The sequence below is a fragment of the Filicampus tigris genome, chromosome 9 (genome assembly GCF_054856515.1).
Source record: "Filicampus tigris isolate MCC_2025a chromosome 9, RoL_Ftig_1.0, whole genome shotgun sequence".
NCBI lineage: Eukaryota > Metazoa > Chordata > Actinopteri > Syngnathiformes > Syngnathidae > Filicampus > Filicampus tigris.
Window position 1 is genome coordinate 2,807,594 of NC_141225.1, and position 22,837 is coordinate 2,830,430.

At 39.2% G+C, this 22,837-nt stretch overlaps 1 protein-coding gene across 7 annotated transcripts in view; it reads right to left on the minus strand.

Moving 5' to 3' along the window:
• The window catches only part of cadpsa (Ca2+-dependent activator protein for secretion a), a 156,404-nt gene that overhangs the window by 54,570 nt on the left and 78,997 nt on the right, over nucleotides 1-22,837 (minus strand). For 3 of the 7 annotated variants that reach the window (XM_086040116.1, XM_086040113.1, XM_086040112.1), the window contains exons 12-18: nucleotides 21,919-22,055; nucleotides 21,650-21,837; nucleotides 16,284-16,385; nucleotides 16,126-16,189; nucleotides 10,191-10,314; nucleotides 5,189-5,257; nucleotides 1,997-2,103 (exon numbers count right to left, since the gene is read on the minus strand). In XM_086040116.1, the coding sequence (XP_085896242.1) occupies nucleotides 1,997-2,103; nucleotides 5,189-5,257; nucleotides 10,191-10,314; nucleotides 16,126-16,189; nucleotides 16,284-16,385; nucleotides 21,650-21,837; nucleotides 21,919-22,055 (791 nt within the window). Of the gene's footprint in view, nucleotides 1-1,996; nucleotides 2,104-5,188; nucleotides 5,258-10,190; nucleotides 10,315-16,125; nucleotides 16,190-16,283; nucleotides 16,386-19,577; nucleotides 19,749-21,649; nucleotides 21,838-21,918; nucleotides 22,056-22,837 lie in introns of all 7 variants that reach the window. The other 4 variants (XM_086040115.1, XM_086040111.1, XM_086040110.1 and 1 more) reach the window with 3 other exon arrangements.

Consider the following 22,837-nt stretch of genomic DNA (forward strand, 5'->3'; position numbering starts at 1 on the left):
GTTTTGTAGACTTTAATTTCTGTTTTAGGGGTTTTTTGGAGCTATGGTCTTAAACTTTTGATCAGCTGATGAAAAGCCTATTTCGGTTAAATTGTTCTTTTCAATAAATTGCATGCTCAAAACATTTGGTCTCTTGTTCCCATTTCTTCTTTTTGCATTTTGAAACTCTACTTAGAACCCTCTTAAGATACAACACAGCAAAATGCAATTTTTTAACTGGTCTTAAGATTTTGATCAGGAGTGTATATACCTGTATATATATGGATATATATATCACACACACGCATGCAAACGCACTTGCACTTCATAGTTTGATCTTATGTGTATACTCTGAAGCAGAAAACGCTGTGCTTGGGCACAGACACTCACAGGCTTCCCTGTTGGGCCAAAGAGGAAACAGCTCCTTGACAGACATAGTATGGAGTACAGTACTTAAACACTCACTGCTCCTTCATCAAACCACACAGATGAAAAGAAGCCATGGAGCTGTGCCACACTCATACATCCCCATGGAATAGTCACAGTGGAGGCACGATCAAGGGTCGGGTTACTCCCAAGCACATCAAAAACATTCATTTTCCTTCATGCAAATCCACTCTATGGGCCTGTAACAACAACACCCCAGAAGAACTGACAAGTTTGCTCATTCACCTCAAGTATCAACACTGTAATACATTTTTCCATAAGCTTAGAAGGTGATGGTATGCAGTACCTATGGGAAGATTTAGCCCAATTGAATATGGGATATTTTATCAAGAAGTCACATTTATTTGCCCACTTAGAGCGTAAGGTAATCTGATCAAGTCGGTGTTGTGAGTTGGCAATTATAGTATTTTAGTCATGGTATTTATTGACAAAAAATATTTCAGTTTTTTCACCTCTGCAATGAGATTTCCACTTCAAACAGGATGCTGGCGATTTGGAGTTTTATTTGAAAGCACATGGCTCCCACATTACAACAGCTACAGTCATCAGAATGGCACAATGTTGAGTTTGACTTTGTTTTTTGTTTTTATTTATTTCTGTCATACATCGAAATGTGTCTACAGGATGCAGTTTTTGCGTTGGATTATGGGATTGGCAGTTAATGTGTCATCTGTCATTAACAAAAACTATGTTGGTGTTTCCCAGAATGCTTTGCTGTAATTAAAATTATCACCTTTGAATGTGTTATTATGCCACTTTAATGTGTTGTTTTGTACAGCCATGGAGGCATGCAGTAATAGTTAAAGTGTCATTTCTAGTTATGTACAGTTGAATTGTTGCTACTTTTGGTGGGGATTATCCGGCACTCTGAGTTGAAATGTAAGTGCTATTAATGACACTTTGGTCTCTTGCAGCTTCACAGTATAAGGTAAAGGCACGTCAGATATAAGCTTGATTTCCTTAGAACCAGTGGACATCTTATATGATTATACCTCATATACGTATACATACATATATAGCTCATATGTTTATTATTTGTTTCAACTCTAACTAAATGGGACAGTTCCATGTCAATCACAAAAAAAGGCAACCCCCCCCCTTTTTTTTAAACATTTCAAAATATTTTATATACATTTTTTTGAGGGGGGAGTCAACCGTTGTTTTTCTGGCAAATGCTTATTGGCAAGAATTTTTGCGATTAATATTTCCTCAATGCAATAATGTTCATGAATTATTTGCAGATTTCCGTTATTCGGGGCTGGTAGGCAATCACTGTACCGTCAAACAGAAGTATAATGGAGCTTATTGTTAACAAACATTCTGAAATGCTCTTCCCAAACTCTGAAAATCACTGTAGCAATCCAAATACGGAATTGTACTTAAATCTGCTGTCCATACAATTCTCAATTAAAACAATCAAGAATAACATGTCATTTACTTTACTAGCAATTATTAGGTGATGCACAAACCCTTACCATTAACAAATTATATGGTAGTGTTTTCATGTTGTGTGTGTGTGTGAGTGTGTGTGTGTGTGGGTGTGTGTGTGTGTGTGTGCATTTACACTGACCTCAGCATGGTGCTCCTCATTCTGCTGCAGCACCTCAATTACGAGCTCAGCCAAGCGAATGGTGTCCTCCAGTTTTTTCGCGGGAGTGACTAATCGACCAACATTCTCTATTGCACAAAGGTCAAATTTTAGAGTCTCATCTGAAAGAAAATCTTAACTTTCTTTATCAAAGGGCTATACACAAGTTTAATGCATGCAACCGTTGCACAGGTGGCAAACACATCCTTGAGACAGTAAATAAATAATGTTCTTTGACATTTAGATTTTATATAAAGAACATGCATGTTAGCTTGCCTACTGCCAACAACTGGAGCTAAAAGGTGAAGTTATTCACATGGTTTTCATTTGGATTTTTTATTTTGAGTAAGTTTGGTCTCAAAAGGGATCCTTAAATTACTTAATGATAATTTTATGGACACATTTAAAACATTTAGAGCATGCTTTGAGTAGGGCTGGCTGGTGTTTGAGGATTGTTTTGCTCATAGTCGAAACAGTATCAATTAGAGGCGAAAGTACAGTTTGAAGTCAACAAGTAGTAATGTGTCACATCTCTGTGAGTGTGGCAGCAGAGTGATGGCAACATCAAGAGAAAATATGGTCGACATGAGGGATGCAAACAACATTCAACACTCATCATGCAGTAATGTAGTGAAATTGTGTTATAAAAAAAAATGGTGCATTTTATCGGACTTACTTTTCCATATTTATAACCTGGCTTTTCGTATTCAGCCCACACAGTCAATTCACATTGATATGAATTGCCCAACTGTTCAAATTATGGGATGCATCTCTATCATGTACGGTGAGTGGAATGGAATTATACCATGGCTAGCATCTATTAATTCTATTAATATACTGTTTGTTTTTAATTGGTTGATGTGAGATATATATGTATACATATATATAAACTGCCAATCTTCTCTTGGTTTAATTTTTCAAGGCCATGGTATAAGCATGATAATGCACTCCAATATATTTTGGACTGTGATGCCGTTGCATCGCTGCATTAATAAACATTATCTCCACATTATCCATTTGATCTATCGTCCCATTGGCTTGTGCATTATCATTTACAATAGAGTTGTGACGTGAGTTGGTGGAGTTTGTATTGTATGGCCTGGATTCTGAGCTGTAAATATCAGATTCAGTACTTGCCTTTGGGCCTTTTCCTATTTTTGAATGAGCACAAAACAAATCTTGTAGTGAAAGTGTAAACATTACCACATTACAACGTTCAGGAAACAAATGGGTGGCATCCTGTCAGAATAAAATCTCAGGAAATCTAAAAAATATATGCAAATAATATGACAGGATTTTACACAAATAAAATGCACTTTTCTTCTAGATTTATAACATTATACACGACCACATCTTAAGTTAAACACTATTTTACATGTGCTTGCATACAGTACATACTGTAAACCACTAATATTTTGTCTACCTTATTTCACTTTACACAGTGCAGCTCTTCAGTAGACACTACCACCATCAGAAAGTAAAACCTGATCAAATTAAACTTAAAACTGTGCAATATTGTTTTTGAAAAGGAAGAATTGCCCCGAAAAAAATAATAATAATAAATTCAACCGGTCGTGTCAGGGTCATGCCCATTAAGTCCACCCAGTGGCATAGTCAAGTGGTTCAGTGATGTTGTGGAAAAGACAACTGGCTGATAGTTATTTGCCTGCAGGAGCTCAAGTCATGTTAACATGGCTGACAGCTCCCACAGAATGGGACTTCTGTACTGTTACAATGAGGACTTGTTAGGACATCCCACAGTAATGTCTCTTACGCCAGAAGGTCAGAATTTGGTAGCGTAGTGTGTCTTAGATGATTGTACCTCTCTGGCTTTTTATCTCCCATTAGAAACATAACCTCTCCATATATGTAACCAATCAACTTGTTTCTTCTTTCCTGTAAGGTTTTAGTGTAGCACCACCAAATGGGAAATACCAAATCTATTCTGATGCTTCTAAGAATAAGTTCTAGTAGTAAAATTAATTATGCCGGAAGAACACATTCAACACAATTCCCTGTGATTCTGCTTTTAACAGCCATAACAAAGCCCTCAATCAGTATATACTGTAATTATGTTACAGTATATGGTATATACATAAAATCACATGAAAGACAGCACTTTTTACTTTTTCTTTGGGTTTTGTACAACACTCCCTCTAAAGGAGGACCAACTTCTACAAGGGTGTTAATTTAGGGAAAAACAAACATGTTGAGAGGAAGAATAAAAGACAGAAAGTTAAGTGGAGTCTATCATCTTTGTGCATTCTACCTCCAAAACTGCCCAATTTACTGTTTACATGCTGCAAACCTATAATCATGTGTTCACTCCACTTCATGAAATTACATTTGATACATTTACACACTACACATTTCAGTCTGACGAAGGTATTTCCGTGTACTAAAGACTGTGGTTGCTATATGTCAACATTTAGAGTGCAACAAATTAAGGCAACCTGTTTTATGGCCTGGCTAAGCTAACAGGAAAGGCAGAATGGACCTGAATCGTCCATTTTTTCCTGACATTTGCCCACTTTTGAGACTGGTTACAAAGAAGGAAAGGAGGTTCATAACACAGGGAACAATTCAAGGAGGAAGAGAGAAATATAATCATTTTGTAGAATAGAAAGTACCAGGAATTGTAAAAAAAAAACAAGAGAGAAGAACAGAAAACACAAATAACCTCAATTCTGAGACAATCTAGTATTGAACAGAGGAGAAAATACCCCAAACTGTACAGAACAAATGCCAACATTATCAGCTGGTGACGTGAATTGTTCATATTGTAGTTAATTAATTGAATGGCCAAGTTACTTTATGTATGCAAGACTCATTTGGCGACCCCCAAACTCATTAAAGACTGCAGTATGTTGTCCTCTCGTGTGTATCATGATCTTAAACACTGAAGCGGATACACATAAGCAAAGTAAAAATGCATTCAAATTGCAGACAGACAATGTGCTTTTGGGCAGTACAGCTAAAACAAGATCAAAGGCAGATTGTGCAGGAAAGCTGTCAAGAAATTGACGAGTACTGTACACATTTCAGACTGAAACAATAGACTTAAGCAAGTTAAAAACAACACTGTAAGGTCGCTTGTTGTGGTGGCTGTGCATGCTGGATGCAAGGGAAACATGAAGATAGAGGATGAGGCTGGGAAATGAGGGAAGTACTCACGAATGGTTAAATCCATCACTTGAGACGCCAAGCAGAAGACAGGATGCTCATACATCTCTCTCTTTTTCCCTACAGAGAAAGAGGGATGATACCGAGGCATGCGAGAAGCCCGGGTCAGAGAGGATGACCATTATGGTCAGTCGGGTTCGACTAAGGTTTTCTGGGCCAATTCTAAACCATTTAATTGCTCTGTGCATTGTTGAATTGGGCATTGCGAATTTCAGTAAAATGTGCCTTCCTGAGTCAAAAATAGTTTGTGCACTATGCACAATTATCCACTGGATCCTTTGTACACAACTTTACGAGTATGTCATCACACTCTAACTGTTGTGTAGGTCTGTTACCACTGAAGAATTGTATTTTTTCTGGATGATACACAGATTGCATCATTTCCAGATTATCGAATTGTAAAGTTTTCATATTAATAATTGATGATTTTAATGAAATTCTGTTTGCACTTCATTTTTATTTTCTAATTGCAAAGTTCAAGGGCCCTAATTTCGTGCCCAGCGCAAGTCCAGTGCAAAGCGCAATCTAACTGTTTGCCTGGTGGGAGTTTTTTTTCTTTTGGTGTTTTCCTAAACTGGCACGGATAGAAGTCGGACTTGCACTGTTGAGGGAGGGAACGCACTAACTTGTTTGCCATCCAATAGAAGCAGCTCCCTTCATTCACTTTAAAATCAATGCAGAGAGGCATGCGGTCTACATGGGATGTAAATGCTGGAGATCAGCACGTGCAAAGTATATTTTAAAAGGAACTGCATGATCTCCACTTGCGAATGATGTAAGGTTGGCCACTGTGGAGCAGGCATGGAGACTGTCTCACCATCTGATCGTGCGTCCGTCTGTGATTTGGATTTTTCTTTGTCTTATTGGTGGTGAATATTATGTTTTCAGAGTCATGATTTTATTGTTCAATTAAAGGAGAAACAAAATGAAGAAAAACCACGACGCGAGCACACTTTACAGCCGGCAAGTCAGACGTGGCTCAATGAAGTCGTATCTACGTTCTCCACGATTTCGCCGGAAGATTTTCAAAGAGTAATGTTAAATCAAGGAAATACTCAATTTGAGAAACCATTCATTGCGACATGGATAATTTATTGTTTAATACAACATATTAAAATTTGTAAAAATCGTGTCCCACACACTTTAAAATGTCAGGGGGAGCACAAGCAAGCGTAACATACAGAAAATGTGCTTCTCACTTCGCAGAAGTGGTTTTTGCAGCCCAACTGCATGTTCCAGTCTTGTTGCGCTACACAAGTTTTTTTTTTTTTTTTTTACGCTAAATAATTGTTGATGTTTAGCAGCAATGTTCGCTAAGCTGCGCGTGTGAGCAATTGCTCTCACCCTATCAGCGCACACGGTGACGTTGGCGCGCACCACGCACACACATTACATTTCTACACTCATTCTTTCATTTCAAGAAGTCCAAACATGGGCGTGGTTTACAAGTCCCATAAATGATGGTCTTTCATGCGTTTCAGAGGTCAGGCGGCGAGAAATGTTTATTTTATTCAATGCCATTTTCTCCATTATTGATGAGTGGACAATGTGGGACCATATTTACATGAATTGAATTGAGACTTAATTGTGCTTAAAATGTGCTAAAATAAAAGCAACAAACTAGGACTGATTTCATTTATGTCACAAATTGCTATTAAATTATGTGGTCTATTTTGATATAAAGCTGGTTTGATTTTTTTGTTGTTTTTTGTAACATGCCTACATCAAGTAACTGGCTATGGTCTCAGGTTTTGGACAGGTGGGATACTGGTTTGGTGGCAGCCGTGTGCATGTCTGATGTTGCTCACCGTCGTCCAAGGAATGCTTAGAGAATTTGTCTGAATGCTCAGACGCGTGCAAAATTAGACGGAATATTGTTTAGCAGTATAATTGTGATCTGTTCAAATCATTAATTTTATTTATTTTACATTAACGTCATTGTAGTTGCAAGACAAATACATTTATTTTTAAAAAAGCAGAGTGAGTTCTTTTGTTTTGATGTTATTCCAAACAAAAAAAGTGCCGATAAGAATACCGTTCAGACACCGGATCCATAAGCAGTATTGTTAAGAGTAGTAGTATCAATAAAGTCTTATCGACACCCATCCCTGGTCATGATAGTCAGATTCGCTTCTGTAAAGTGATGTTAGGTTTTATTTTGGTAGGTTTGGTTTGTATAGCTTTATTTGTACGTAAAAGAAAAGCTAAATTAAAATAAAATAAAAATAAAACATCTTGCCATGACATTCATTGTGTAAACACTCACTGTCAAAGTTATGGCCGCATGTTTTGTACTTTTTGAGTTGTGAACTGGTTACCTTCTAGTTACAATACCGTACAAATGTTTAAAAAGGTGACCTCGCCTAAAATTTCGGTTTAAATATTAACTGTGGTTAACTATTTTTTATGCTGATGTGACAGTTAAGATTTGTACACACGTTACCAGTACAGTACATATCTTATACATTTACCCATTACATATTTCAGTCGTGGTCGAGCACGTGGTTAGCACGTCCGCCTCACAGTTCAGAGGTCGTGGGTTCCATCCCGGCTCTGGCCTACCTGTGTGGAGTTTGCATGTTCTCCACGTGCCCGTGTGGGTTTTCAGTTCCAAAAACATGCATGGTAGGTCGATTGGACACTCTAAATTGCCCCTAGGTGTGATTGTAAAAAAAACGAGTGCAATGCTTTTTATCACTTTTCATTCATCATTAAAATGAGTGTTAAAGTGTTTACCTGTTTTTAACATGTCAATATCAGGCTGGTATGATGTTAAAATGTTATTTAAAACATGCTTGTGCATTTCATAGAGGTTTTACGATGGCAAGAGTTTGGACACGAGGGACAAATAGTCCACATCTATTCAAAATCGAAAGTTATGAAAGTCACATGACAGATTGCGGTCACACTTTGAGGTACCAATGTATTCTCTGTATTCACTGTCAAAGGGGGTAAGCAAGGGAAAGGCAGGTAAAAGCAAAAAACTAAAGTTTTGTCAGTATTGCAGCACATTTCTAGATAACAAAATAATAATCCTTGTATCCAAGCATTTGTTTTCTAAATGGCAACTGCATAGTGTGTTGTTAAGTGGAGGCTGCTAAGTTTGTTGGGCAGTCTACCTTGGATTAACCATTCGTTCCACAGAGAGAAGCAGTTCAATCAAATCTGCATGTTTTTTCCTCAGATGTCAAGAAGCACAGTAGTATTGAGAGGAGGGTTTTTGGGGGGGATAACCAACAATCGAAGAGAGATGCTTAAGTTTGACTTCCTAAGCTTGTTCAGGCAGGTGTAGTTTCTTTACAGACATCATCTTACAGCAAAAAGACACATTTGGAGTGTGAGTGTTTGGATTTTTGTTAATTTTGTGCATGTTTACTAGCTATGTGTCTATTATAAAAAATAAAAAATAAACACCCTAATTATTCTATTTTTAATCATATAAAGTTAACATTTTGTCAGGTGACTTGTGTTCTGCTTACGTACTAAGCATGTTTGGTGCTGGCAGATGTATACTGTAGGTTGTTGTGACTGCATTATCAGTGTGAATTCTAGTGAGGTCACAACAATCATTCAATTGAACTATCACCAGTTTTTGTAAAAGTAGATCTGGACAGCATGTTCAACTACTGAGAGAAGAACTTTAAAAACATCTACTCTACATGTGGTTTAAAAGATAAGACTTGGTTGAATTGACACATTGGGCCCTTTGTTTGTGCCCAGCACAAATGTGGCGCAAAGCGCAATCTAACTGTGTGCATGAGTGGAGTTTTCTTTCTTTGGTGTTTTTGTATATGGGCGCAGGTAGAAATGGCATTTGCGCCGATGTGGGCGGTACCAAAGCCAACTTGCTTTCCGGTCAATGTAAGCGGCTCCTCTCATTCCCTTTAAATTCAGTGTAGAAGAGGCGTGCGTGCGGTCTACATGGTGGGAGCATCAACAGATTCGCTGGAGTCCATACAAGAGATGGACGTGCAAAGTACGTTTATAAGGAACTGCAAGAAGACCTCCACTTGCAGATGATGTAAATTTGACTGCTGTGAAGTGGGCACTTGGAGAGCGTCTTCCACACCTGCGTGCGCTTAGAACGCCCTGATTTTAATGCAAATGGGAGGGATCCACAACTACTGGCCGAGAGTCGGCGATGTCCCATCCTACAATGGCACAAACTCCACCCATGTGCACAGTTAGACTGCTCTTTGCGCTAGACTTGCGCTGAGCACACAATAGTGCCCATGGATTTTTGTTTTTTTCAGAAATGTTCATGATGTCTACTAAAGAAAACCTGCAACACAAATATGAGCTGCCGCAGCAGAGTGTCGTTGTGATTTGTTTATTGGACTTCCTGTTGTTAAACACCAGGGAGTGAGCAGCAAGTACCAATAGACAAGGAGAAGGAAGAGGTGAGTATGGTCATCAGAGAGCAAGGCAAAGGAAAGGGAGCATCTATTCAGCTGTAAGAATGACCAAATAGAGATTGAGCCAATATAGGACTCAGCTGAAAGAGAAGCCGAGGTATGGTGGAAGCCAGCAAAGAGAACAGAGGAACATTGAATGCATTTTTACTTACAGTTCATTTGCTACTATTAAACAGTACAGGCAGAGGGAGCATGCATATAAGGCACTTGTCACTTAAAAGAACAACATAAAGTACAGGATACAATTGTCAAGGCTGTGAAGAAATAAAATAGCACTATATATATATATATATATATATATATATATATATATATATATATATATAATATAGAATAATATGGATTAATACCTCTTCATCTAATTAAATAGCCTTGAAAATGAAAAAAAATACACAAAAATCCAGAAACAGTTTCAAGCTTTCCAGTAATTACAATACTATTTATTTATTTACTATTTATTAGTTTAGTGTGCTCATAAGATTTGGGTCAAAAAGCATTATATTGAACAAGGAAAGTTTTTCCATATTGCAACAATACCAACACACCACATTGGTAGAAATGATGTATGAGGAGCTTACCTTCCAGTTTAGCATATTCTGACAGGCGCTGGTAATTGACCAGAGCTGCTTGCTCCAGACACTTACGGATCACAGCTTTGACTTCTTCTTGTGGAACCGGAGTGACAACATCTTTCATCAAAACCTTTCAGAAAGGAAATAGGTCTTTCATTTCTGTATACAAATGAACATCAACAAGTATTGGGACAGTGGGTCTCTATTTTAGTGTCCGGTGCAAGTCCAGCATGGCGCAAGGTTTAAAACTGCACTAAGGCAGGCTAGGTAAATTCTCAGATGTGTGCATTTTAAAAAGGGTGGTTTACACCGTTATGGGCCTGCATACAGTAAGTGTCTCCTCTCATTCCCTTTCAATATGTCACACTCAGATCTGACATGGAGACATCTCCGTGTGGAAAAGGACACAGCAATCCCTGCATGACCAGTGCATTGTCACTTCACTTAGCCGGCGTGGCATCCATAGCCATCAATGGCTGTGAATGCAGAATGAGCTGGTGATTACCGCTGGCGACTTAAATATGGACTTCATCTATATATATCTATCCCCACCACTGATCGTTGCTGTCCCCGTTCCATAGCTGTGTATTGATGATTTAAAAACTTTAATGATAATTAAATAAATAAATGAATACATAAATAAATAATAATGGGTATTATTTTTAGACAGTTGCAGGTGCGCTCAAGTGTAGAAACTGGCGGATCGAGATTTTTGTGTCAGTTGTTTAGTGTGCTTGGGAATTTGGCTGACGGCTTTAAATTTTTTGGGCATTTCGCCATACCAAGGGTGTTTCATTTGAGACGCACCCAGCACAATGGACAATTTGGTGGTTGAAAGTACTGGTAGCTGCTGGAACCACATCGAGCACAGGGAGTGTAACACGATTTTGGTGAATGCGATCGAGGCACAGGCAGACATATTCTGCATTCCGCAGATATGTGTGGTGGATGTTATCGTATTTCATTCATAAATATGACAACAGCGTGTATAAAACCCTCTGGATCATTGTGGAAATCAATTCACTGAACACATATTATCATCTTTATTACTGTATGTTTTTAAAAATCACCCTCCCTGGCCATGGCAGCTATGGCAGGGTGGGGGTGGTCACACACAAACATGTAATATCTATCAGGGTGGAAGGTTATCTCCAGGTAATCACTTCACGAGCCACAGAGTAGCATAATTTTTACCATTTCCTTTAAATAATACGACAACATGTCACACAATTGAAAAATACAAAATGGAACATTTTAGTCATTTCATGACTATCGTTCTTGTCAAACAAATCATGCGAGTGACTTGCTGTTGCGAAATCTAATTGGACCAACCTAAAGGAGTTTCTCCCATTTTTCCACCTCTTTTTTTCTTATCCCCAATTTTTTTTCTTTACTGTGCTCTGGATAGTTTTGGTAATTTTGACATGTTTCATCATTCAGACACAGGCACAGGATGGATTCAAATCTTAAATCTTATTAGAAAAAAACCTTTGCTCTGGGATGAATGTATTAAAGCGGAAGTCAACCCCCCAAAAATTCTTGACAAAAATAGTATGTTCTATGCAGCACCACTAAGTCTAAATTTGATATTTGGATTAATACTGTATTTGTGCAATACGAATAAAGCAGCAAAATCCACCTGTTTTATACATCTCAGGGGGTGGCCATTTTGTCACTTGCGGTGCACTGAAAATGACATCCCAGATGCCCTGAGGGCTCAAATAACAATCCAATGGCTCAGTTTCAGAAAACAGGTGAGCTGTGATTGGTCGTTACCTGAGCCCTGGGCAACCGTGATGTAATTTTCAGTCGACAGACGTGACGAAATGGCCGCCCCCAGAGATTGACGAAATCCCAGAGATGGCTAAAAACGGGTGGATTAACTCTTATTCCACAAACGCAATATTTATCAGAATGCCTTGTTTCAACTAGTGGTCTTGCATAGAACATATTCTTGAAAAAAATATGTTTGGGTTAACTTCGACTTTAATAAAGCATTTTCATAAGAAAACCAATCCTCTTATTCATGTTAAGGGTATTAAAATTCAAGAAAACAATAGTACAGAAAAATCAAGGTATTTTCTTACAATAAATAAAATGTGCGATTAACTATAAGTTAACTATGAAAAATGCTATTAATGATGATTGAATATTTAAATCGATTGACAGCACTACTATATATACACATATATATTTTTATTTCAAATATGACAACAGTGCGCATTAAACCCTCTGAATCAGTATAGAAATTAATTCATTAAACACTGTGGGCTCTATCTTTGTACCCAGCACACTTCTGCGTGCAAGCTCGGTCTGTGATGTCATTTTCAGTCGACAGGAGTGATAAAATGTCTGATCCCTGAGATGGCTAGATTTTGCCGCTTGACTCATATTCCACAAACACAATATTAATCAGAATGCCTTGTTTCAACTAGGAGCCCTGCATAGAACATAATCTTGAAAAAAATGTTTGGGTTGACTTCCACTTCAATTGAAAAAACAAGCATTGGATTCAACTCACACAAACAGCCCCTCAGCCCTTTCAAACACACACACACCTTACACATCCCCACGCACGCACACACACACACACACACGTGCGCATCCACAGTCATTTACATTGGTGTTGTTCTGACAGATATATTTATTGCTTCTTCTGGTAGAGGGCGACTTGTTGCTCAAGCTCCGCTTGGTTTTCTGGACTGTGCTTAAACTCACTATTACGGATGTCACTTTTATTGTGCTCTGGCATGACTAAAAAGATTATTACTCGCTGCTCGAGTGTCTAATAAAGGTATTTTGTTTATTAAAATTCTTTTGTGGGCATATTTTAATGTAAATGATGTCAGATAAATGAATGAGAAACAGTTGGTGGACCACTGACATTGTCCCGTGTGGCTCTCGCGCTGCATTTGTGTGTCATGCTGTTATAAACTACAGGAGCAAGTGGCAACCCGGAATTTTTTTTTTATATTAATTTGGAGATTGCATACATTATTTTGCATTTATTTTTATTTTTTTAAATGCTGCAATATTGCTTTGTGAGTAGATCTGTATTTATTTATATTGTGCTTAAGTATTTATTACTTTATGAGTTGGTTTGGTAAGGCGCATTTCCTGAGCGAAGAAGAAACGAGAGAGAGAGAGAGGTGAATTAGAGCGAGGCTGTTCACGTCTGAATAAAGACGCAACAAAACACTGCCGTGTCGGTTGTCTTTAGCAAGGAAGATGCAAGAAGGAATACATAAGTCAAACCTATATTGTAACCATACCACAGCCTCTGAAGATAAGGAAGAACAACTTTTAAGAATTACACTACCAACATGTACGTCACGACTATTACCGGGGCAGGGGGGCGCAGCCGTGCATGTGTCAGTTGAGCAATTCATCCTCATCGTCAATGTTTTGAAGCAGATGTAATGCCTCCTCGACTCTAAAGCTTTTTTTTAAATATACATGTATAGATCGTGGTGATCAGCAGCCTTTATCAGTGCAGCCACTGCTTGCTATGGAAACCTTAATCACGCGATAAAAAAATTGACAGCGTCAAATCCCGAAAAAAAAAAAAAAAAAAAGCATCCATGATTGACGTCGCCGCGGTAGAAATGCTCTAACGGCAGAGGATTTATTTTTAAACATCATTAGCTGACTAATTTACAATTTGAACCCGCTGTGGACATGCTTCAAATGCGCCAGTAGTACTTAGCCAACGTGCGTGTGCTTACTTGCATTGCGAGCCACGGACTGGATTTGTCTATTGTATAATTATTTGGGTCCAACAGCCAGCCAGAAGTCGTAGTCAAGTTACTTATTTATTTTCCACACTTCCCCTCCTTCCTGGCCTTCAAAATAAAAGCATACCAGCAAACCCCTATACACAGCAAGTTTGCTATGTCGTATTTCCGGAAGTAGTGAACGCCAGAAGAAGTGCATGAACTCCACCTTGATGTGCCGACGTCAGTTGAGTTGAGTCAGCAATATACTCGTGGACACAAGTTGTTTTGCATTTAATGCATTTAGTTTTATTGCGAAAACGATCTGGAAGGTGGCGGCTAAGGGGGAACGTGGGTGAGTAGCTTGCTTATGCTTACTTTGCAGCAACGAGTAGCGTGGTGCATCCGTCTCCGTGTGGGAAACTGTCATCTCAACAAGTGAGACAGCAACGTGTGCTCAAGCGTGTTTGTATTTCCTCATTGTCACGTCACGTAACCCGCGCCTCCCACCTGCTACTGGGGCATACCATTACAAGAGAGGGCTCGGGTCCTAAAATACACCTTCGGCCATGCTTAGTTAAGCCATTTTTTTTTATTTGTCGCCCTCCCCCGCACGGTCGTCGACTGGTTAGCACGTCCGCCTCACAGTTCAGAGGTCGTGGGTTCGATCCCGGCTCCGGCCTCCCTGTGTGGAGTTTGCATGTTCTCCCCGTGCCAGCATGGGTTTTCTCCGGGTACTGCGGTTTCCTCCCACATTCCAAAAACATGCATAGTAAGTTGATTGGACTCTCTAAATTTCCCCTAGGTGTGATTGTGACTGCGGATGTTTGCCTCTGTGTGCCCTGGAATTGGCTGGCAACCAATTCAGGGTGTCCCCCGCCTACTGCCCGAAGACAGCTGGGATATGCTCCGGCACACCCTTGTGAGGAGAAGCGGTATAGATTATGTGTGTGTGTGTGTGTGTGTGTGTGTGTGTATATATATATATATATATATATATATATATATATATATATGTACACACTGCGGTCTCCTGTTTGGGTACATTCTGGCTGTTGCACATCACATTCAAAGGTTTTAATGCCTAAAAAGTGTAAAAGATAAGATAAGATAAGAAGCCCTTTATTTTGATCCCACAGTGGGGAAATTTTCAGTGTTATAGTGACTTTATAGTTATGTATTTCATTATAAAAAGAGTTTTAATATAGTTATCAATAATTGTAACTGTTATTGTATGTATTTTTTTAATCACAAAAAGTGTACATATTACGTACTGCAATGACAACTTGTCTTTAACTTGAATACTTAGATGTGTCGGAGTCATAGGCTGTTGCTGCTGAGTGTTTAAAGATTGCAGTGTCTTAATAATTTACAAAATTAAGACATCTTTATTGTTAGTGTATTTTTTATTCTGGTGTCAATTCTTAGAATATCACCCCAATAGTCGCGGGGCGTGCTGGAGCCTATCCCAGCTGTCTTCGGGCAGTAGGCGGGGGACACCCTGAATTGGTTGCCAGCCAATCGCAGGGCACACGGAGACAAACATCCGCACTCACAATCACACCTAGGGGCAATTTAGAGAGTCCAATCAACTTACCATGCATGTTTTTGGAATTTGGGAGGAAACCGGAGTACCCGGAGAAAACCCACGCAGGCACGGCAGTTTTACCTGAAAAGTATCGGCATAGTTTTGGTCTCTTTTTGAAGATAACACTTTGAATTTTTCTCCTCAACTGTCAGAATCTTTTTTTATTATTATGGAAGTTTGAACACATAAAAGAAGGCCGACCCACGCATGACCCTTTTATGTATTCAAACTTCCATAATTCAGTGCCAGTAGCACTTAAAAAGATTCTGACATTTGAGGAGAAATATTCTAAGTTTTAATTTCAAAAAGAGACCAAAACTATGCCGATACTCCAAATGGTTCAAGTACAGCATCAAATTTACTTTTGTGCACCTTTCGTTCAGGTAAAACTGCCAGGTGGAATGGCAAAGGGCTACGATACTCCTTCCAACTCCCTTTGCACACTGTGCTGCACAGTTGATGAAAGTCCGATGTACCTTAAAACTTTTTTATAATCATCAGCATGGACATACAATATTGACATAAAGATCTTGGGATTATACAGTAACTAACTAAACAACAAAAACAGTTTGAAAAAAAGTTATAATCTTAGCATTGCACCATTTAAATAACTAATCATGCAGTGATACAAATCACTCACCCTTTCAAGCAAAGATAGAGTTGCTTTCAGTGCACCCTCTGGTCGTCCAAATGGAAAGCAATACCTTTTGGAGATTTGGAGCAACATTTGGTTAATCATACTGAGTTTAGCATGGTCATGACAACCAGGTAAAAGTATAATTGTTTGATATTGCTTACCTGAAATGCGTAATCTGGTTCTCTAATAGAACTCGAAGCCTTTCTTTAATCTCCTCAAATCGCTCCTTTTCCTCCACAGTTACAGTACCAATTCCATCTGGTCTGAAACATGACAAAATAATTTTAAGAGCAACACTGCCAATTATTCATTAACATGGGGGAGGACATACAGGAGAGCACTGGAGAGCCCCTGGCAAAGTAACACTTTTACAATTATAACTTTTGGACTATCTTAGTATTTGCTTACATTCAGCTTCACACAAGAAGCCCTTGAAGACACAATCTTCTCTGTCATTTATTATCTGAAATATGACATTTTTAACGTGAAGTTCTCTTTCGATATTACTAAACAAGGCTTGTCAAGCAGGTGTGCATCTGTGAGTATGTGCATCTCGACTGTATTTATCCTATGTGACATGGTTGGGCCTGGGTGGAGTGTGAGCAGAGTGCATGTGACAGGAGAGGCACTGGACTGGTGGCTGTGACAGTATGATGAGAAGCAGGAGACATGACACACCCTCTATCCATCACCCCATGCCGACCCCCACCTCTTTTTGACATGTCCTTTCAGTGGACAACGGGAAACTGCGGCGCGAGTATTGGGAGAGGGTGTTGGCGAAAACATACTGGAGTGATTCATTAGTGTGGTGTTTGATATCATAAGGTCCAAGCATGCTTAGCATCGAGTATCATCTAATCCAGACACCCCCTTCAACTTGCATGAACATTACAAGACACCTGTAGACCTTTGCTGCTGAAATTTGAGAAGATGGCTAAAAGTGAAAGGCTTTGAATTTGTAAGCCAGTTGCTTTCACTGGCACGAAATAGAAAATGTCCATGTTGTTTCATTTGTTTACTGGGGTGGTTTGATAATAACTAACGTAGTAACAAAGGGAGCTTGTTTTAAATCTGAATGAATTTAGAGTAAATACGTAGAGGTGGGCATTCCGTCAGACTGACAGACACCCGTTTTGCTGATGATTGACAAATGACGGGGCAGCTTTTAAAAATGACGGACTGATGGGCTTTTGACGGTCTAACTGACGGACTTAATTAACTGACGGACTGACAATTACAATTGAGATTGTCACGAAAAATGACGGACAGACAAATGACGGACGGGTACCCTTGCCTATGAGGGATGACGAATGACGGACCAGCAAAATATAGTAAAATGCCCACCTCTGTAAATATGTATATTATACTGTATGTATATACATCAAATAAACAAATGGTAAATGCATTTTGGACATGCAATATATGATAGAAAGTAGTTACTCTGTATTTAGTAAATTTAGTAAATGAATATTCATACTAAGTTTACTAAATCCATACACTGTCAATTCTGTGTAGCCTTTGTTTTTTGACAAGGCTGGCAAACGTCATGGGGTGCCATGATGAAAATACACAATATTAAAGTACCTCACCTTTCACACAGAGACAAGAATTATAAGAGTTACATTTCACACTAATTAGGCCTTTTTTTTCGCAGCAACACATTTTTCTTTGTCAGCTCCCTCATGTTTGTACAACCTGATGACCTCACAGCTTCAGTGAATACAAAATAAATGAGCCATCAATGACAGACGGACAGCTGGCAACAAATTACTCCAGTTAATAAATTACATGACAAACACATCTAATTATGTGTAGCTGTAGTAATTAATATCAATTCATTCAAACCACAATGGGCATTAGTCTCTTGGAAAATCCAAACAGTTTTGATCATGTTTTCATAGTTTGTTATTTTGAAAAGTTATCTCATTTCACTTCTCAAATTTCTTTGACACTGCATAAAATTTAGAAAAGAATCCCTTGAATATGATGAATTTATTTTAATAAGAGCTCTGACTAACTTAATATTTCTCAGACAAAAAATTCTAAGAGTATGTTTGGCATATCTGCCAAGAATGCTGCTTTTAAGATTTTCTGCAACAAAACCTTCACACGCTTACTGTTTTAGTAATATATTCCGTTTTTACACAAAGAGCAAAAATGAATTAAAAGTGCATTCATGCATTTTGTATTGTATTAGCAAATGAAATGCTATTTAGCTGATATTTAGATGTGTCATTATGTCATGTATTTATGATGGAGCAATCTTTTAGTGGACTATTTAAACAGACATGACAGGAATCTGGACGCAAGCCAAGTAGTGACACTGTCGCAGGCCGCTGAGAGAGTGAGCACAACTTAATGCATCAACATCTCTTGGACATGAGGCAGACATCTTGAAGGAAGCTATGGGTTTTGGGAGTTTGTGTTTTGCTGGGAGTTGGTCTGGTTGAGGTGTGTGGCTTTTTTGTGTGGGGATGCGCAGCAATGTTGGTCGCAGAGATGTTCAGCCATCATAAGTGACAACCTGTCAACCTGTCAAGCCTGCACCTCCAGGCAATATGGAGCAACTGGCTAGGTCTCTCTTGACACACTTGATGTGTATGGATGTCACTGTTTTGGACAATTTATTTGATACACATGTAGGCATACCATTACTTATCAAACTATTGCTATGACATTTGTTTTGAAAATTAATGCAGAGTGAGAAGTCCGTGCTCTCAGAGTAGAAGATTTCCTCTTAAGGTCTAAATCAAATGAACCCAAATCTCTTTGTGGAAAAATCCTATACATGAGCATTTTACACATTTGTCATTACACTATACTGTTCATTTTTCTTTCTCTTTTATTTTCCTTGTGCATCTGTCCAAGCCTACCAGGGAGAGCCTCCACTGGTCAGGAGGATGGAGGAAAGGATGAATGAATGGGCAAGGATGGCTTGGGTTTGAGGGCAGAGGGTCTGTGTGGCAGACACCTCCCAGAACTTCTTTCCTCAACACCACAGTGATCCTCGTCCATATTTGTTATGTGTCATCTGCAAATGCTAGTCTGAGATGTTGACACCTTTAATGTCCAATCACATCAAACCCGATTTGACACAAGTTCAATACTAAAACTTAGATAACTAGCGTACATTGTCAAGCAAAGCCAAAATTAATATATATAAGATATGCCTCTGCCCATCTATAGCTCAACAATCATAATGGTGAAAATTGATAGGAATAGATTCTTCTTTTCCAACATCAAGCCCATTCCACTGTTTGGCATTCTTAAACACCATCTGGTCTAGACAAATGTCCGCTGCACCCTAATTCTGGTTCTGTTCATGGTTTCTTCCTATGATAAGGGAGCTAATCCCGCCCCACTAGCAAGTGCTCATCAGAAGAACATTGAGAATACTACTTGTTTTGTTATTTAAATGAGACGTTTCCTAAAAATTACAGAATACAGTAACTCACCTTTTTGGTCCTGAGAAAAGTGGGGACCTGAGATCTCTTTTCTTCATGAACTCAATGATTTTGAGTTCTTTCCTAATGCTTTGGGGAGAGGGCTCAGGAGAAGAGGGAAAAAGTGCTTGTTGTAGTTCGGCCTCTGAGACTGGCCAGTTTAACAGCTCTGACACACGCTGACTGACAGCGGTTGTGCCGATTTTTAGAAATTTGTGGACAATGAAATTTATTTTTGTAAAGTGGACATGGTTAGGAGGTTAGAAAAGAAATAGGAAAAAGGCAAAGGAAAAATAAAAGGTTAACATGCAAACATGTAAGATGAGATTCAATACAAAATATAAAACTTGATAGGGATGAAGCACACAACTTTTATATATACTGTATGTTGTTTATAAATGTTCCATTTATCACAAACAACTTTTATCAGATAAACTCAAGCGTTGATGTGAGGAATGACAATTAGGGCTGCCACGATAAGTCGCAACGACATCGACGATCAAAATCATGTCATGTCATGTCATCTTCCAAACCGCTTATCCTATACAGGGTCACGGGGAGTTACTGGAGCCTATCCCAGCCATCAATGGGCGAAGGCAGATTACACCCCAAACTGGTCGCCAGCCAGTCGCAGGGCACACACAGACACTGTCACTGAGCGGGAATTGATCCCACGCTGCCCGCACACAACTCGGGCGTGTGTACCACTACACTATCAGTGGACCCGATCAAAATCATCGACAAGTAATTTAATTTTCGACAAGTTGTTTATTTATATATATTTTTTTATTTGGCACTTTGTTTTTCCCAGCGAAACTGCCTCGTCTCCCACTTCTCCCGCTGGCTGTATGCCTGTCTGTGACGCACATGCGCAGTAGTGGTAATCCAGGTCATCCGTGATGTAAACAGAAGCATTGTGGGTAAGAAGCCACGGCTGGGCCCATGTTAGCAACAGAGTCCAAAGGTTTGGGCACATTTCACCCAAAATATGATGCAAAACTCCCTTTCATGGCAGCATGGCAGTGATAAACAAGCATCAAAAAAGGAAGCACTAGCTAATGCCTGATTTCATTTCTGCCATAGGGACAGTGGTTGGAAGCTAACATTAGCACATAAAGGCTACCATGTGTGTTTTATGTAACGCGATGTCCTGTTGCACGCTAATGTATTATAATGTCTACTATGGATTACTGAGGCACTAGTCAATGTTGTTCGATCATCTAAAAAGGAAGCATGTTGTGGCTGATGCCTGATTTAATTTCTGACATAGAAACACTTGTGTTTGGAAGCTAACATTAGCACAGACAGGCTACCACGTGTGTTTTATGTAACGTAATGTCCTTTTGCCAGCTAATGTATTATAAAGTCAATTTCTTGTTTATTACTGAGGCATTAGTCAATGATGCTCAATCATCTAAAAAGGAAGCATGTTGTGGCTGATGCCTGATTTGATTTCTGACATAGAGACAGTCATGTCTGGAAGCTAGCTCGAGTTAACACACACAAGGTTACGGAGTGTGTTTGATGTAACGTTGTGACACGCAGAGCTGGGCATTTGACTAAAAATTGAGCGTCTGCTATTCATCATCCGTCTGCAGCGTGGGTACCCTTCCGTCATCCGTCATTTGCCGGGGGTAAAAAAATAGTACCCGTCTATAGGCCGGTCCGCCTCTGAGTTTAAACGGCCGTCCGTCAGCGACTAAACTATCACTAGGTATTCACGGTATCCTGTTTAGTACGCCAACATATTGATGTGTCTACTATGGATTACGGAGGCATTAGTCAGTGAACTCACATTTATTAACAACCAAAACACCGTTTTTGTATGCCTTTGCTTGACATCGAAGCAGGAAGAGCACACACCTTCACGAGTGTTACGTTCACGAGTTTAGAAATCGGAGCACTCAAAGCATGACATACATCCGTGGAAAAAATAAGGAGACCATGTTTTCTTCAATTTCTTCTACAAATCTACATATGATCCGATTAGTCGACTAATACCGACTACTGTTGGTGATTAGTGGACTAGCTAAATAATCGTATGTGGCAGCCCGACAAACTATCGTCTGCAATTGTATGTCTACCTATTTCCATGGACGTGAGAAGCACAGAAGGCAAAGCTGTAGTGTAGAAGGGTCGGATCAATCATTGCTCCGTTCTCCGCCCTCTCCAGTAGGTCACCCAGGTAACACAAGTGGCGATGACAGCCTCGAACTCCATAGCGAGCGCAGTATTCGTCCAAGACAAATACCTGACCAGGACTAAACCAGCCCTGAAGGTAACAGACACAACATATACCACTCTGAAACACTTTGGTTATCAAGGAACAATTTGCATTTTACAATTTGCTTACCAGACAGGAGTAAGAGTCATTGAGTCTGTGATCCAAAGTGAGGCGCTGGACCAGTTCAAAGAGTGAAGCATGGTCAAAGTTACAGGGATTGGCTGAAATAAACTCATCCATGCCGTGCTTCTGGGCTCGATCTGCATCTGCGCGCAGAACCCATCCAAATAGGTGGGCATGAGGTAGAGACAGACAAAGAAAGAAAGAAAGAAAGGAAGAAAGAAAGAAAGAAAGAAAGAAAGAAAGAAAGAAAGAAAGAAAGAAAGAAAGAAAGAAAGAAAGAAAGAAAGAAAGAAAGAAAGAAAGAAAGAAAGAAAGAAATTATTATAGGGTAGAACTCAGCTCATTAGCAACACAATATTACTAGTTTTACTTGTACTGCTATTTTACAGGCAGGGTGCAATAGAATAAAATTAGTTGTAAAGGAATTTATTTTTGATAGATTTTATGACTGTGTATCACAGTTCTGATTCACAGCAATGCAGCAGGTGAGACAGTGTTCTTGCTGAATGAATACAGCAAAGCACATAGATCCCAATTCTCCTGTTTTCATCTAAGACCTTTTTGAAGTGTCTTTTCAATCTTGGATATTCTCCCATCCAGACTTCGAACACACCCAGCAGACATAAACTGTGAATGAAAGCAGCCCTACCAAAGAGGCGGGATTCATTGACAATGGTGGCTGTCTGGAAATTACGGAACATGGAGTTTTCCTGAAACTTGTGAATGTCATCGAAATCCATGAAAACGATAAAGCACACCTTTAGATTTTAAAAGGCCTTTCACTTTGAAGGAGAGCCAGTTTCAATTTTTCTTCTGCATGGAATAATTCCAAAGTAATTTAATCAGAACACTGTGCTTATGACTGAATGCATATTTAGAGATCCATCAGTTAAAAAAAGAGGTGTGCCGACAGTGGTTTAGATTA